Here is a 13,846-nt window from a genome sequence, read left to right on the forward strand (position 1 = left end):
TTTAAAAGTTATGCCCCCTTTTGGATTCACCCACCAGAGAAAATAGGTTTGCTCTAATCATCTAATTAAATCCTCTAAATACCGTAAAGACATTAATTAGAGCTTCATTTATTCTTTCCTACTCAAAGGTTGTATGACCTCTCTTTATAATTTAACTCTTTACTGCTGGTACAAATCGATGCTATCGACCCTGTTCACAGTCATTATAGCCTACACTGGTAAGGACAATGGGTAGATTGTATAACAAACAAGAGATTTGCCCATCATCTCATTTATGCTTCCATCAATATTGATGCATTTTGACTTAACAATTAAACCAAATGAGCTCTGCAGGTTTTGCAACCTGAAGCAGAAACAATAAATCCAACAGCAGTCCACAAAGCCCAGGAAAAGTAGGTCCCTCGTGGACCAATCATGATTGGGTCATTGAAAACTTCAAGCACAGCAAGCTACAGAAATATGCGTCAACAGGTGCATTCTAGTAATACAAAATTACTATCAAATACGAAGTTCATAATGCATGGGCAATGAGTTGTATAATCCATTTTCTGATCCAAGTCAACTAGATTACAATGAATTATGCTTTCGCATTTTAAAAAATTTGCTTTCAAAGGAGCAGCATTCCGAAAGCTAGTGCTTCCAATTAAACCTGTTGGACTATAACCTGGTGTTGTGTGATTTTTAACTCTGCTTTCAAAAAATATTTGCTTCACATTAGGGATTATTGGATAAACATTGTTTCCAAACATGGCTGTATGGTTATTGAAAACCAAAATTACAATGGTACATCAGTATGAGATTATGGAGCATCTGAAGGGCTGTTCATTTAACTTGCACAAAAGCAGAAATTCTTGTCCTGTTCTAATTTCAATGAAATATTAGTTGTAAGGAAAAAGCATTAAACATCAGGATACAGAAAGCTGGAAGCTTTCTTCATGGCAAAATGGTTAAGAAAATAATTTTCATTCTATGGTCCTCTCATTCAGGTACTAGAGACTGACTACAGATAAACTGACAAATCAATTTTCTAGACTTCTACTGTAAGTTACATTTAAATAATAATTGAAAATGCAGCATTCGCAAGTTTGCCAATGCAATATGGGCACCACAAATTAGTGCAACAGAAAATTATTTGAAACGTATTACTGGACATTGTGCAAGGCTCCAAACTCTTGACTATAGATGGACAATGTAACTGGGTCAAATTACCTCAAGCCGACGCTCTCAGTGAAATACATATTGAGTGCTGAATATAAACTTCAAGCATGTATGCAGTGAGTTGAAATAAAGAATGAATTAGTTGTCAGATTTGATAAAGCATGATGATTATGACAGCAATGACAAGACTACATCTTGCTCAACTGAAGCTTATGTTCAGCTGTATGAAAATGTCTTGCAATTTTCTCTATCCTGCAGAGAACATTACTAGATCCGCTGGCAGTAGAAATAGGGGCATGGGGTCCGGTTGTTCAAGACTTGGAAAACTGAAAGCTAGTGGTAAAACAGACTGGGAACCAACACACGAGAACCTTACATTAGTTCTGAATGTGACAGTAGCTTTCGATACTTATGAAAGACAGGTAACACTGACATGACTAAACCAGGTGATAGAAGGAGCTGAATGGTGCTCTAAATACAGCAAGAGAAATTGGAAACAAGTCAGTGATTGAATCAAAGGTTAATTAGATTTTTAATGATAAAATACCTTAATGGAGGTCCTGGCACCACTTTAAACAATAAGCTTTTAAGCTAATGTTATTTTACTATATATAAACCAGCGTAGTCCATTTAGACATGTTTTCTTTGCTGCAGTGTTTGAAGTTATCCTATAGGGTCTTGCCAATGCAGCCTGTGTTGATGTAGCAAATTCAACCTTGTTTTTTTTCTTTCGAAACATTACCCAGAGATCAACAGTAAAATTACCAAATCGCTAGAATTTCCCATTTTCACCAAGACTGAAATCAGCCACATGATGGGGTCTAGGATAGGCCAGGGGCATGATTTAGAGGATAAAAGCCACTTCCAAAATAGATATTACAACAAATTACTTTAACTGCTCTCTCGATCCAAGGAATATTTTGTTTTAATCTAGCATTTCTCCAGCATGGTTTAGACTTGCTGCTTTCCACAATAATTTGGATTTCCCCATGCTGGCCATCATGAAATTATTCTTAAAGCACAGGCAAGTTTTATATCTTCATATATAATTCCAATTTTTGAAATAAATATTTTAGTACAAACTCTAGATGAAATATAACCCCACTGAGAATAGTAAACAGAAAAAAAAACAGACTTCTTGAGCTGGATTTTAGACCATAAGACACAGAAGCACAATTAGGTCATTTGGTCCATTGAGTCTGCTCCACCATTTGATCATAGCTGATATGTTTCTCAACCACATTCCTATGCCTTCTCCCTGTAATCTTTGATTCTCTTATCAACCATGAACCTACCTCTGCCTTAAAGACACTCAACGACTTGGCCTCCATAGCCTTCTGCAGCAGTGACTTCCATTTTCATCTCCCAAGGGAGATGCTTCCCAAAATGCTTAGGTTTCCTGTAATAATAATGATCCCCTGTCTTCCTGACTCCACACTACTTTTGTGTGGCCATTTTTAAGAGGCACACTCCTAGACACAATCTGGTTCTCCAACAACAGGAAATCTTTGTGTTCATAAATCTGAATATATATGTACACGAGGCATGTACCTGGTGATGTAGAGTGCTTCTTCCAAGCTCCAGTCAGTACAAACCTCTTCACTAACTTGGCTCCTTGATAAACATATAGTTTCTTTGTGCAAATGCTGACAGTATGAATGGTGAGGATTGACAAGGCCACAAGCCTGCTCAACAAGCAAGGTAGCCATACTGACTGATACCAGCAAAACTGACCGAAGTAGCCAATCAGGGCTGAAGTCAAAAGGGGGTCAACTCAAAAAACCACACTCTTGTCCCGTGCATGTCGCTGGTGAAAAGCTAAACATTTGCACCTTATTGCTCGCGTGAGAGACAGCAATACTGTGGTGGGAGTTGCATTTCATTGGTAGCTGCAACCAAGTGACAGACACTGATTTGCTCATGAGGCACCCAATGGACATGCATGGCACCCTACCTTGTCTGTAATGTCAATTTACAATGCTAATGCTCAGTCATGGCAGCATTAAACACTGAATTGACAGTTGTACATTGCACTATTCTAGTCTAGTGCAGCACATCATTCAGTCCTCTGCAGCACTAGAGCCAGATTCCCTTGAGTTGCCCATGGGCATTGATCTTTGGAGTCACCTTGATCCAGCCTGCCCTCATCAGTTGCGATGGCCTCCTGTTGTCATTACGAGGGTAAAGAACATCCATTTACTCCTGGACAGCCTTCAGAAGAAACACTGGGAAGCAATGCTGAGGTTTGGTGCTGCTTTTGGCCTAGTCACTGACATCACCAAGGATGGTTAGGATTGATGAACAGACTACTCCTGGGGTGCAGAGAGTAAAGTGCTGCCCAGGTGTTTTCTAAATATGATGTTTGGAAGGTCTTGGTGAGAAGCAGAACTTTCTTTCCATTAAATGTGGCGTTTTACCTGCGCTGAAAAATGTAATCAGCTGAGAAGATCATAACTTCAAGGGAATATCCAACATGTTCACAAGTGGAAGTTTCTTTTGCTTTTACATCTGCCTCCACACTATGTCCCAAAGAAAGAAAATTCTTCTCTATGTCCCTTCAATCCTGTTTAAATAGCCCATTTACAATCTTTAAACGCACTCTCTTTGAAGAGTTCATAATAGGTGAAGCCTGCTGAGATCGAGGAACTCTCTGAAAGGCAAGTGGAAAATATTTTGACCCTTTAAGTGTCACTATTAGACAATGTGTTGAAATGTAGAATCAAACAAATAATGATTTATCAGAGGGATCTGTTCAGTTACGTTGATCTTCGACTCAATCATCATTTAGTAAGTATGACCATGAATTATAGCATTTTTCCCATTAGAGAAAGTGTCAAGAGTGTATTAAAAATGTGAAAGCAAGTGTTCTAGCAGTTGTTTTTAAAATGGCAATAATCCCAGGCAAGGTCACACATGGGTTAAGTGTGCACTTTGGATGGCAAATTAAAGTACAGAGTGGATTTCTCTTTGCCCACAAGAAAATGTGGCCCAGGATTAAGACAAAATGGACAAGAAAAAGCGGATTAAAATTTGGAGCACCAACTACTGAAGCCAATCAGTAATGTAACCTTCAATAATTTGATTTTTCCTGTCTGGCAAGTTCCCATTCCTGTATAACATTGTGCTAACAATGCAATCCATGCTTTGAGTCTTTTCTTACGTTACTGAGGCAGTTCTATATTGTCATACTGACACAACAAATTGTGAAAATGGACTCCAAAGATGTATAGAACAGTATCCTTTGCTCCCTAGTAAGGCAAAGAACTTACATTGTTTAACTCTAAACAATACAGATCACAAAATTCCATATTTAATTCGTGGTCTGTGTTGGATTCATTTCACTGAAACTCATGTGCTAATTTGGGCAAATACAACTGGATTCAAAACGGGAATTCAGGTTCCTGACTAGCATCCAAAATATGCTCATGGTAATGCAGGTTGATAACAATAGTGAGGAATTAGAATAGCTTAGAAACGCTCACTGTCTGACATGAAAATGGATCACTGGAACAAAATATCAAAGGACTGTCTTCAACACAGGAAAGGATAAAGCTAACACTGATGCCATACAGGTATTTAAATTCCCCCAGCACCACTGTGACTCAACAGTGAAGGTAACAGAATTCTGGGGCCAAACAGATCCATTCATTTAACTGTTGATCCTTATTGAGGGGATTTACCAGAATCCCAAAGATAAATGAAAGTAGCTTATATGAAACGAATGATATGTATTATCATAATTTTTCAGATATTTGTAGTCCAAATTCAAAAGTGCAAGAAACAATATAATCCCACATTGCAAAATCTTTGAACAAACTAAACTGCCTCTGTTGCATTTGACCTAGATAGTATTAATTAAAATGCAATGTTATAATTCTCTGTCATAGTGCAGTATATGATGCTGCATAATGATATGTATAATGAATCTGGTAAATTTTATGAAAGAAATGAGGCAGCAAATGTAACAAAAATTAAAAGGAAGAACACATGAGGCAGATTTAGAGTTAAAGAACAACCCCACGCTACATAAACCTATTTCAAGGAATGTTTCTTTGGGAAATTGGACATTAACTTGGTTTGACAGAAGCAGTGTGAAGAAGTGTGACAAACAGCAATTCTCACCTGTCGATTGCTGGCTGGCAGAGTGGTCTAATGTCTTGAGGAGAGAGGTAACAGTTGGTTGTCAGTCCTCCAACCACACGGATTCGGAACAGATGCCCAAAATTCTGCATCAAAAAAGATTTAGACAGTGACTCCCCTTAATCATGTCCATCTTGACTTCTTAACTACTTCACATGTCAGAAAACGTGTTGTAATATTTGTGAAATATTAGCCCACATGTGCAGTTGTAATGACAGCCAAACTGACAATGTTTCCTGCCATTACCCTGTAACATTGTCAGTGGCTTCTGTTGTCTGCACGTGTACAGTTAAATTCAAATCCAGAAGCCATTATCAGTGATTCACTGCTCTGGCACGGTGTGTGAAGTGCATAGAAATTACAAACTTTAGAATTCATAATGCTCCCTTTTTACTTCATTAAAGTTGAAACCTCTCAAAAATATTGTGCACTGACGTTGAGATATAACTGCAGTTTTAGAGGTGTACCAAGTTATAACTACTTCCGATCAACTATCTTGAGACCCAGGTTCAATTCCACACTCGGGTGACTGTCTGGAGTTTGCATGTTCTCCCCATGTCTGCGTGGAATTCCACAGGGTGCTCCAGTTTCCTATTTTAGTCCAGAGATGTGCAGGTTAGGTGGATTGGCCATATTAACTTGCCCTTAGGGATCAGGCTTGTGCAGGCAAGGTTGGTTAGCCATGGGAAATGCAGGGTTACAGGGATAGGGTGCAAGTGTGGGATCTTCCTCGGAGGATCGATGCAGACCCGAGGGGCTGAATAATCTCTATCTGCACTGTAGGGATTCTATGAAATGTAATTTTGTAGTTCTGTAATGCCAAATGTTTCCATTAAGAATAAAAATGCCTTAGTATACAGTATGTAGCATAACTTATAGCTTAATGTTTCTCATATTTCAGCTTCTAATGTGTACATCCCAACCTTTATTTTGCCTTTTTGTGAAATTAAAACTTGTAGAATAATCAGTAAATTGTACTTCCTGCTTTGCTGTCTATGTCTTGTCACTGGTATGTAAACTGGCAAAGATCTGGGGTGAAGTTATACATGGACAACATCAGCAGAAGTGCAATTCTACAAGAACATCCAAGAAATATATTGGAATATATGTACTGCTACAAGATTTACCAAGACTGTGACCATCATCACATCACTGTCAATGTTTAAAATACCTCCAGAATCACATATGTCTGTGGCAAAACCTGCTGCAAAAAAGAACAGTTCCACCTCGATGATGGATGGACTGTACCAATTTATGTAATTTGGGAACTGTTTCTCTAGAGGCTGGGATTGCTTCTTAATTTGATGAAAACTTAAATGTTAAATTAAGTGTACAACTGTAGAATCTTTTCCTGTTGTACGTTCTGGATTGCATTACTAAAACTTTGACATATAATGCTAAAGCAATGATATGATTCCTGAGGTTTGGCTGGACTTTTTAACAAGTAATTATAAGTTACTTAACCTAGACGGCCGTGCAGCGATGAAACACTTTGCGTAAACGATCACAGATGCTTGCACTAACTGAATGTTGATCTCTCTTTCTTTAATGAACTCATGAGACAGATAGGGGATGGTTAGAAAGAAATTGATCCCCGTTCAGTAATGCTTGCCAGAAAAATATGTGGATATGTGGTAAGAACAGGATCAGGTCGAGTTGTGATCATGCTAATGGCCATTCTTCAAGTTAATACATGAAGAAAGATCAGTTGGAAAAGTTGCCAATGTAATCCTGCCTCACATTGTACTAACATTCTTAGGAAAGAATATTAGAGAAGATAAATGTAAGATGCAAAAGGAATGGGAGATAGCTCTCAAACATCACTTTTCAAAATGCCAAAGAAATTTCAAACCCAATTGCAGCAAAAATGTGCAAGGTAATCTTTGACAGATTTTGACTTTTCTTCACAGGCTGCAAGTTCCATAGTGCATTCCATTACCTGCCACTCAAATCATCCTCATATAAAACCTGTCAAAATGATTTCACTCATTGAGCATGGTGATATTTTATTTGTTCATAGCAATATCAATTCTAGTTGTAGGTATCAATCTAAATTCTTTCTAACTTCAGTCTTCCTCTGATTAATTACATAGTCAGAGATTGTGCAATCTAAAGAAATGAACTGGCAGTTATTTTATCAGCAATGTTCGATTGCTTTTACAATCAGTTCTTCTAAATCCTATATTGTCCGTCAACTTCTGGAAGTAATGAAATGTCTCCAGATTTTAATTAACCTTTGTTTGAATATTTCTGCGGTAAAGGAATGGAATACCTGAGGAGAATATGTTGGATATTTTATATCTTTCATGATCGGAACCACTGTTCCCAATAAGGTGGATTCCTACATGGCCTGGAAGGTTCCACAAAGCATTGTTCAGATATAAGTAAAATGCAGCTGCATAATAAAAGTTTATTAAAAACCTGCTAAAAAACGACAATATGCAATGCACACAACAAGTACACTTTTCAGGGAATACAGATCAAAATGTGAGCAGTCCTACTCAGACCAGTTTCTCCATCACCTTTTTGAAAAGACTCATGACAGTATTAGGGTAGGCTCCCGCTCTTGTCCTGAACTGGAAAATTTCATCAACCTTGATTCAAATTCCACTCTACATGTATTCACATGGTCACCTCCCTTTATATAAAACCAGAAGAAAATGGAGAAACGCAGTCTGGCAGCATCTGGGAAGAGAGAACAAAGTGAATGTTTTGAGTCTGATATGACCCTAGGTTCTGAAGAGAAGTCATACTGGACATCAAAACATTCACTCTGTTTCTCTCACCACAGATGCTGCCAGACCTGCTGAGTTTCCAAAGTACTTTCTGTCTTTATTCCAGATTTCCAGGAATCACAGTATTTTGCTTTGATTTCGGTCACCCCTTCCTTTCCCGGGTTCTCGGTTCCTAGTTGGGGGGGCATTGGCTATCAAACAAATTTCACTGTCAACCCACAAAACTCTCAGTTGTCTTCCTCATATTCTGCTGTCCGTAAATACACTATTCATTCTCTTCAGTTTCTACTTGGATGACAGGTGTTTGCAATATGCATTTCTTTAACCTTAATTGCCCCCACACCACCCACGAGGTTGCCAGAATCTTGACTGTGTACATTCTACTTCATACACTTCTGCTCCCAAACCTTCCCCTCCCTCCCAGTGGAACCACAGGCTTCTCCTTGTCCTCACCTTCCACTGAACCAGTCCCTGTATTCAATGATTAATCCTCCACTATTTCCACAACCTCCAAGGGTATCTTCTCCCCTTTCAAAATTCTGAAGGGACCACTACTTTCATAATATCCTGGTCCACTCATCATTCACCCCCAACACCCACTCCTTTCCATGGAAGTGCTGGAGATGCAACAATTGTCTTTTAAGCTCCTCTTTTCTGATCTTTCAAGGCCTTAAAGTCTTCTCCCATACAAAGCAGTGACTTATTTTAATACTACTGTATCCAGCTGCTGATGACACAGTCTCCTCTACTTCGGGTATGTAGACTGGTAGTTGGAGGTTGTAGAATGAGTGACTACATTGTGGAATATCTCCACTTAGTTTGTAAACACAACCTCAGCTTTCAGTCACTTGTCATTTTAATTCACCCCTTGCTTGGACTCTGTTCCAATGAAGCTTATCATAAGGTCAAGGAATAGCAGTTTGCCTCTCAGCTCAGCACTTTATAGGCTCCAGATTCAGCACTGCGTTCAACAATTTTAGATTAAAACTACTCCCACTAATTAGTTTCTTTTTTTTTGAAAATCAGTTTTCCTTTACTCTCTTGCTTCCCTCATTTCCCTTTTGCTTTTCGATGGAACCTATTCAGGATCATACCATATATCATACCTACTAGAGATACATTTTTTGTTTCTTTACTGGTCCCATTACCATTAACTTTGGACTTGCACAGTGATACCTTTTGCTATCTAGTGTTGTTAGTTCTCAAAACTGTTGAGGAACTTTCTCTTTTTTTTCTCTTCTTTCCCACCCTCCCTCCTTTTGTTTGTTCAAAATCTATTACGTTTCTAACGTTCCCAGTTCTGATGAGAAAGGTCACAGAGCTAAAATATTAACTCCATTTTTTTTCTCTCTCCAGATGCTGCCCAAACCTGCAGAGTATTTCCAGCATTCTCTGCTTCATTTCTCATTTGGGTGCTGAGTCATGTGCTGCAAATTGCCCGAATATCATCTTTGCTTCAGATACGCTGTCCTTTATTAAACACAAAGCTACCTTTTTGTACTAGAGTAGTTCTGTGATGACATGTTGATCAGGAACTAGCAGTATGATTTCCTAATGAAATGGAAATAAAGGGAATGATTTGCAGTCAGCAGTAAAGCAAGGACACTTGATGTTTAGTATGAAGTTAAGGCTCCTTAAGAGATCTTGAGAATGTCAGCTTTCGTGCTGTGCAGTGACACTGGAACAGATGCAGCATTCACACGTGGAGCAATATAGATGTCATCAGGCTGTCGATTACTGTTCAGGATTGCCAACCCCACTCCCTGTCCCCAGCTACAACACGTGAAATAACTACAGTAAAATGCCATATTAATAGCACTCCACAGATGGAACATTTTTTTCCTCAGGTCTAGTTCTGTAATGCATCAAATGTTGTTACGGAGGTTACTCTTGGAAAACGTTTTGCCCCTGATTGGAGAAGGTGTACCTTGTTAAGTGAAAAATCACACAACACCAAGTTATAGTCCAACAGGTTTATTTGGAAGCACTAGCTTTCGGAGCGCTCCTTGTTCATCAGATAGTTGTGGAGCAGGACCGTAAGACGCAGAATTTATAGCAAAGGATTTTGAAAAAAAATTCATTCGTGGGATGAGGATATCATGGGCATTTATTGCCCATCCCTAACGGCCCCAGAGGGCAGTTAAGAGTCAACCACATTGCTATGGGAACGAAGTCAGGCCAGACCAGGTAAGGATATCCTTCCCTGAAGAACATTAGTGAACCAGGAGGGTTTTCCCAAATATCAATAATGGATTCATGGTCATCATTAGACTCTTAATTCCAGATTTTTTTTTATTCCACCATCTGCTATGGCAGGATTTGAACCCAGGTCCCCCAGAATATGACCTGGGTCTGTGGATTAACAGTCCAGCAATAATACCACTAAGCCATCGCCTCCACTATTACAGTATCATGCAACTGTAATGAAATATTGAACAGACCTAGATTGCTATTAAGTCTTTCATCTTTTAGAGTGGTTGCAGGTTTCGGTTCATTATAAACCAGTTCATATTAATGAACCAAACCTGTAACCCATTCTAAAAGATGAAAGACTTGACACCAATCTAGGTCTGTTCAATATATAATTTCAGTTCCATGACACTGTAATCCTTTGCTATAAATTCTGTGCCTTATGGTCCTCGTCCACAACTACCTGATGAAGGAGCAGCACTTTGAAAGCTACTGCTTCCAAATAAACCTGTTATACTACAACTGGATGTGTGATTTTTAACTTTGGTCCACCCTAGTCCAATACTGGCTCCTCCACACCATGGCTACCTTATTAAGGTTTTCAAACAGCAATGTGGAAGCCAAAAAGTTGAAATTCTTATTTATTTTGTGGTTTACTAGGAGAGTTGGGGCATCCATGACGTCAGCTTGTGTAGGAGTCTTGAGGGCCACACCATAACTTCAGGACTTTTACATTTATTCGCACATTCCCAATATTGTGATGATGCAGTCAGCTTCAGAGGAGTCATGATGATCACACTCACGGTTCACTATCAACACAGCTATCTCCTCAAACCCACAAGGAAAAATCCATGTCAAACACAACCCTACAGGTTTTGCTGCTAACTCTTGATGTGTGTGTGCATTATTGGAAATAACATCTTATTGCCCATCCTTTGCTGGCCTTCACGAGGTGTTGGTGAACTTGGCTGGACTTGACTGCTGTTCCCAAATTAGCATGGAGGTGGGTGTTTCATTTAACAATTCTGATTTGCAACAGAGTTAGCATTGCTGTCTCACACCGCCAGGGACCAGGGTTCGATTCAAGCCTTGGGCGACTGTCTGTGTGGAGTTTGCACGTTATCCTTGCATCTGCATGGGTTTTCTCCGGATGCTCCTGTTTCCTCCCAAAATCCAAAGATGTGCAGGTTTGGTGGATTGGCCATACTAAATTGGCCCCTGTGTCCAGGGATGTGCAGGTCAGGTGACTGAGCTCTGGGAGATACGGGGATAGCGTGGCAGGTAGTGGGTCTGGTAGAAATGCTCTTTGGAGAGTCAGTGCAGACCCAATGTGCTGAATGGCCTCTGTCTGCACTATAGGAATTATATAATATTTTGCTCATTTAACATACAGTACAGGCACTTAATGGCCTCCTTCTGTGCCAATACGCTAATTTGCAATGGAGAACAAGTGCTTCATATAAGACTAACAGAATTGTTTGTGCTGTTAGGAATGCTGTAAGGAAGTTCAATAATTGACCTATGTGGCAGAAATAAAATCCTGCAGCAAACAATTCTTTAGCTGTAAGTCACTTTAGCGAAGCAAGGTTCGAAAACATTGCTTCTTTAGCAAGCACAGTAGACACGTTCAAACTCACTGGCATTAAAAAGCTTATTTGCAAGCAAAATTCTGAATTCTGTCCTGCAACATGTAACAACACAAATCGTCACTGCAGGCAGCAGTCTTCTGCTCTTGGTCTGCTCCCTGAAGTGTTTATAACATACTCACACTTCCTAAATGGTTTTATTGTCAAAAATAATTCATTTCACTTTTGCTGCCACTTGCAAGATAGCATTTTCCCCGTGAAGGTGGTTGTCACTAGTATAAAGGTGTATAATTAGAAACATAGAAAATAGGGGCATGTTGGACATTTGACTCTTCAAGACTGCTCCACTATTCAATACGATCATGACTGATTATCCAATTCAGTATCCTGTTCCTGCTTTCTCCCCATACCCTGTGATCCCTTCTTTCAGTAGACAGAGCGTACTGTGTACTTTGTTAGAAACATCATGTACATGTTCAACTGCACATCTTTAGAACAGTGAATATATTAATTTTAAATCTATTGAGGTTCCCCTAACCATTACAATAGTTTGTACTTGTACAGCACATTAACAGCTTGAAGAAAAAAATTAAAATTTAAGAATAGGATATGTAGGTCCATAGGAATGGTAAAAGATAGAACAGATGAAGATATATAGAGAAAAAAAGGAACAGAGGAAATAAGTACGGAATATGTGTAAAGAATCTGCAAAAATTGTTAAGAAGAGTGAAATATTGCATAAATACGCCAATAACAGAATTGTTTATTATGAGGACCTCTGAGGAAAGGATAATCAGATAGTCAAGGGTCAACAGAAATGGTGGAAATATTTGACAAGTACTTACTTCCATGTTTACAAATGAGAAAGATACATGGAAGGAGAAAACAGATGTGATTTGAATAAACTCAGGATTTCTTATAAATAGTAAACCTTTCTGATGATTACCTATTAAGTTAAGCTCCATTAGGAAACATCCAAGTTGTTGAAAAGAAATGGCAGGATTTCTGGAAATGTATCTTGTATTTCAAGTATCGAGTGAGAACAGCCTGGAATGTTGAGTTCCCAAACATACTAACGTTTTAGCCAGATGTGGAATCTTCCAGGCCTGATTGAAATGGACGTTGACAAATCCATTGGGAACATGTGGTGAGATCAGGAGATTCTCACTGTCAAGAAAAACAGTCTAATTCTCCAACCATGTTTTGAACTCACTAATCTCACTAATGAGCAGAGGGAGGCATGCTTGCACTATTTGCATGCACTGGTATGCCATTACAACTGAATCTTGCCTCATTGATGCACAGTTTCCCATTCTCCCAACCACTGGATAGAAATAAGATGGTGACAATTCCTGATCTGGAGGTCAGTGAGCAGGTACCTGGCGACTCCAGCTCACTACATTCTTCTCTGATCATCACTCTTGGGCACCAGTCACCAGGGCATGTTCCACCGCCAGCGACTGCCCACATTCCATTCCATAAACACTGGCATCAGACATGTATGCGCCTCACCACACCATCATGGAACATCTCAAATCCATTCACAATACTAATCTGTGCTTCAGTGCTTTGGACTGCACCAGCGCTCATCATTCGAATACCACTACTAGAACACTTTGTGTAGAGACAGGTACCCATCTCATGCATTCAACCAGGGTCTAGCTCAGTGCTTTCTTATACTTACTCACTTTGTGACTAATTGGATGTTCACAGCATCTCTGCCATGCCTTGTATTTTTGTTCTTTGCCATCTCAGCCAGAGTTTAAAGGCTCTTAGTCCTTCTGCCTTGCCTTGCCTTGAAGCGCAGAAGCAAAGCCAAGCAGCTTTTAATGGTTGTCCATCAGGAGAGTGCACATGTCACTGCAGGCCACAGTGCAATGTAAATTTCACATTATCCCACACACAGCTTGCTTGATTGGCACCATATTCACAAATATCCACTCACTCCATCACTGACACTCAGTAGCAGCTGTCTATAGAATTCATCAAGGTTCCTTAGTCAACACCTTCCATACCTACCACCACTTCCATCTAGAA

The 13,846-nt window shown here is 39.4% G+C and overlaps 1 protein-coding gene across 1 annotated transcript in view; it reads right to left on the reverse strand.

Annotated features, from left to right (window-relative positions):
- Positions 1-13,846, reverse strand: part of usp43a (ubiquitin specific peptidase 43a) — a 426,449-nt gene that overhangs the window by 30,377 nt on the left and 382,226 nt on the right. Inside the window, exon 9 of the mRNA XM_043714590.1 lies at positions 5,281-5,384. Within this exon, the coding sequence (XP_043570525.1) occupies positions 5,281-5,384 (104 nt within the window). The remainder of the gene's footprint in view (positions 1-5,280; positions 5,385-13,846) is intronic.

This window comes from Chiloscyllium plagiosum, chromosome 24 (genome assembly GCF_004010195.1).
Source record: "Chiloscyllium plagiosum isolate BGI_BamShark_2017 chromosome 24, ASM401019v2, whole genome shotgun sequence".
Taxonomy (NCBI): domain Eukaryota; kingdom Metazoa; phylum Chordata; class Chondrichthyes; order Orectolobiformes; family Hemiscylliidae; genus Chiloscyllium; species Chiloscyllium plagiosum.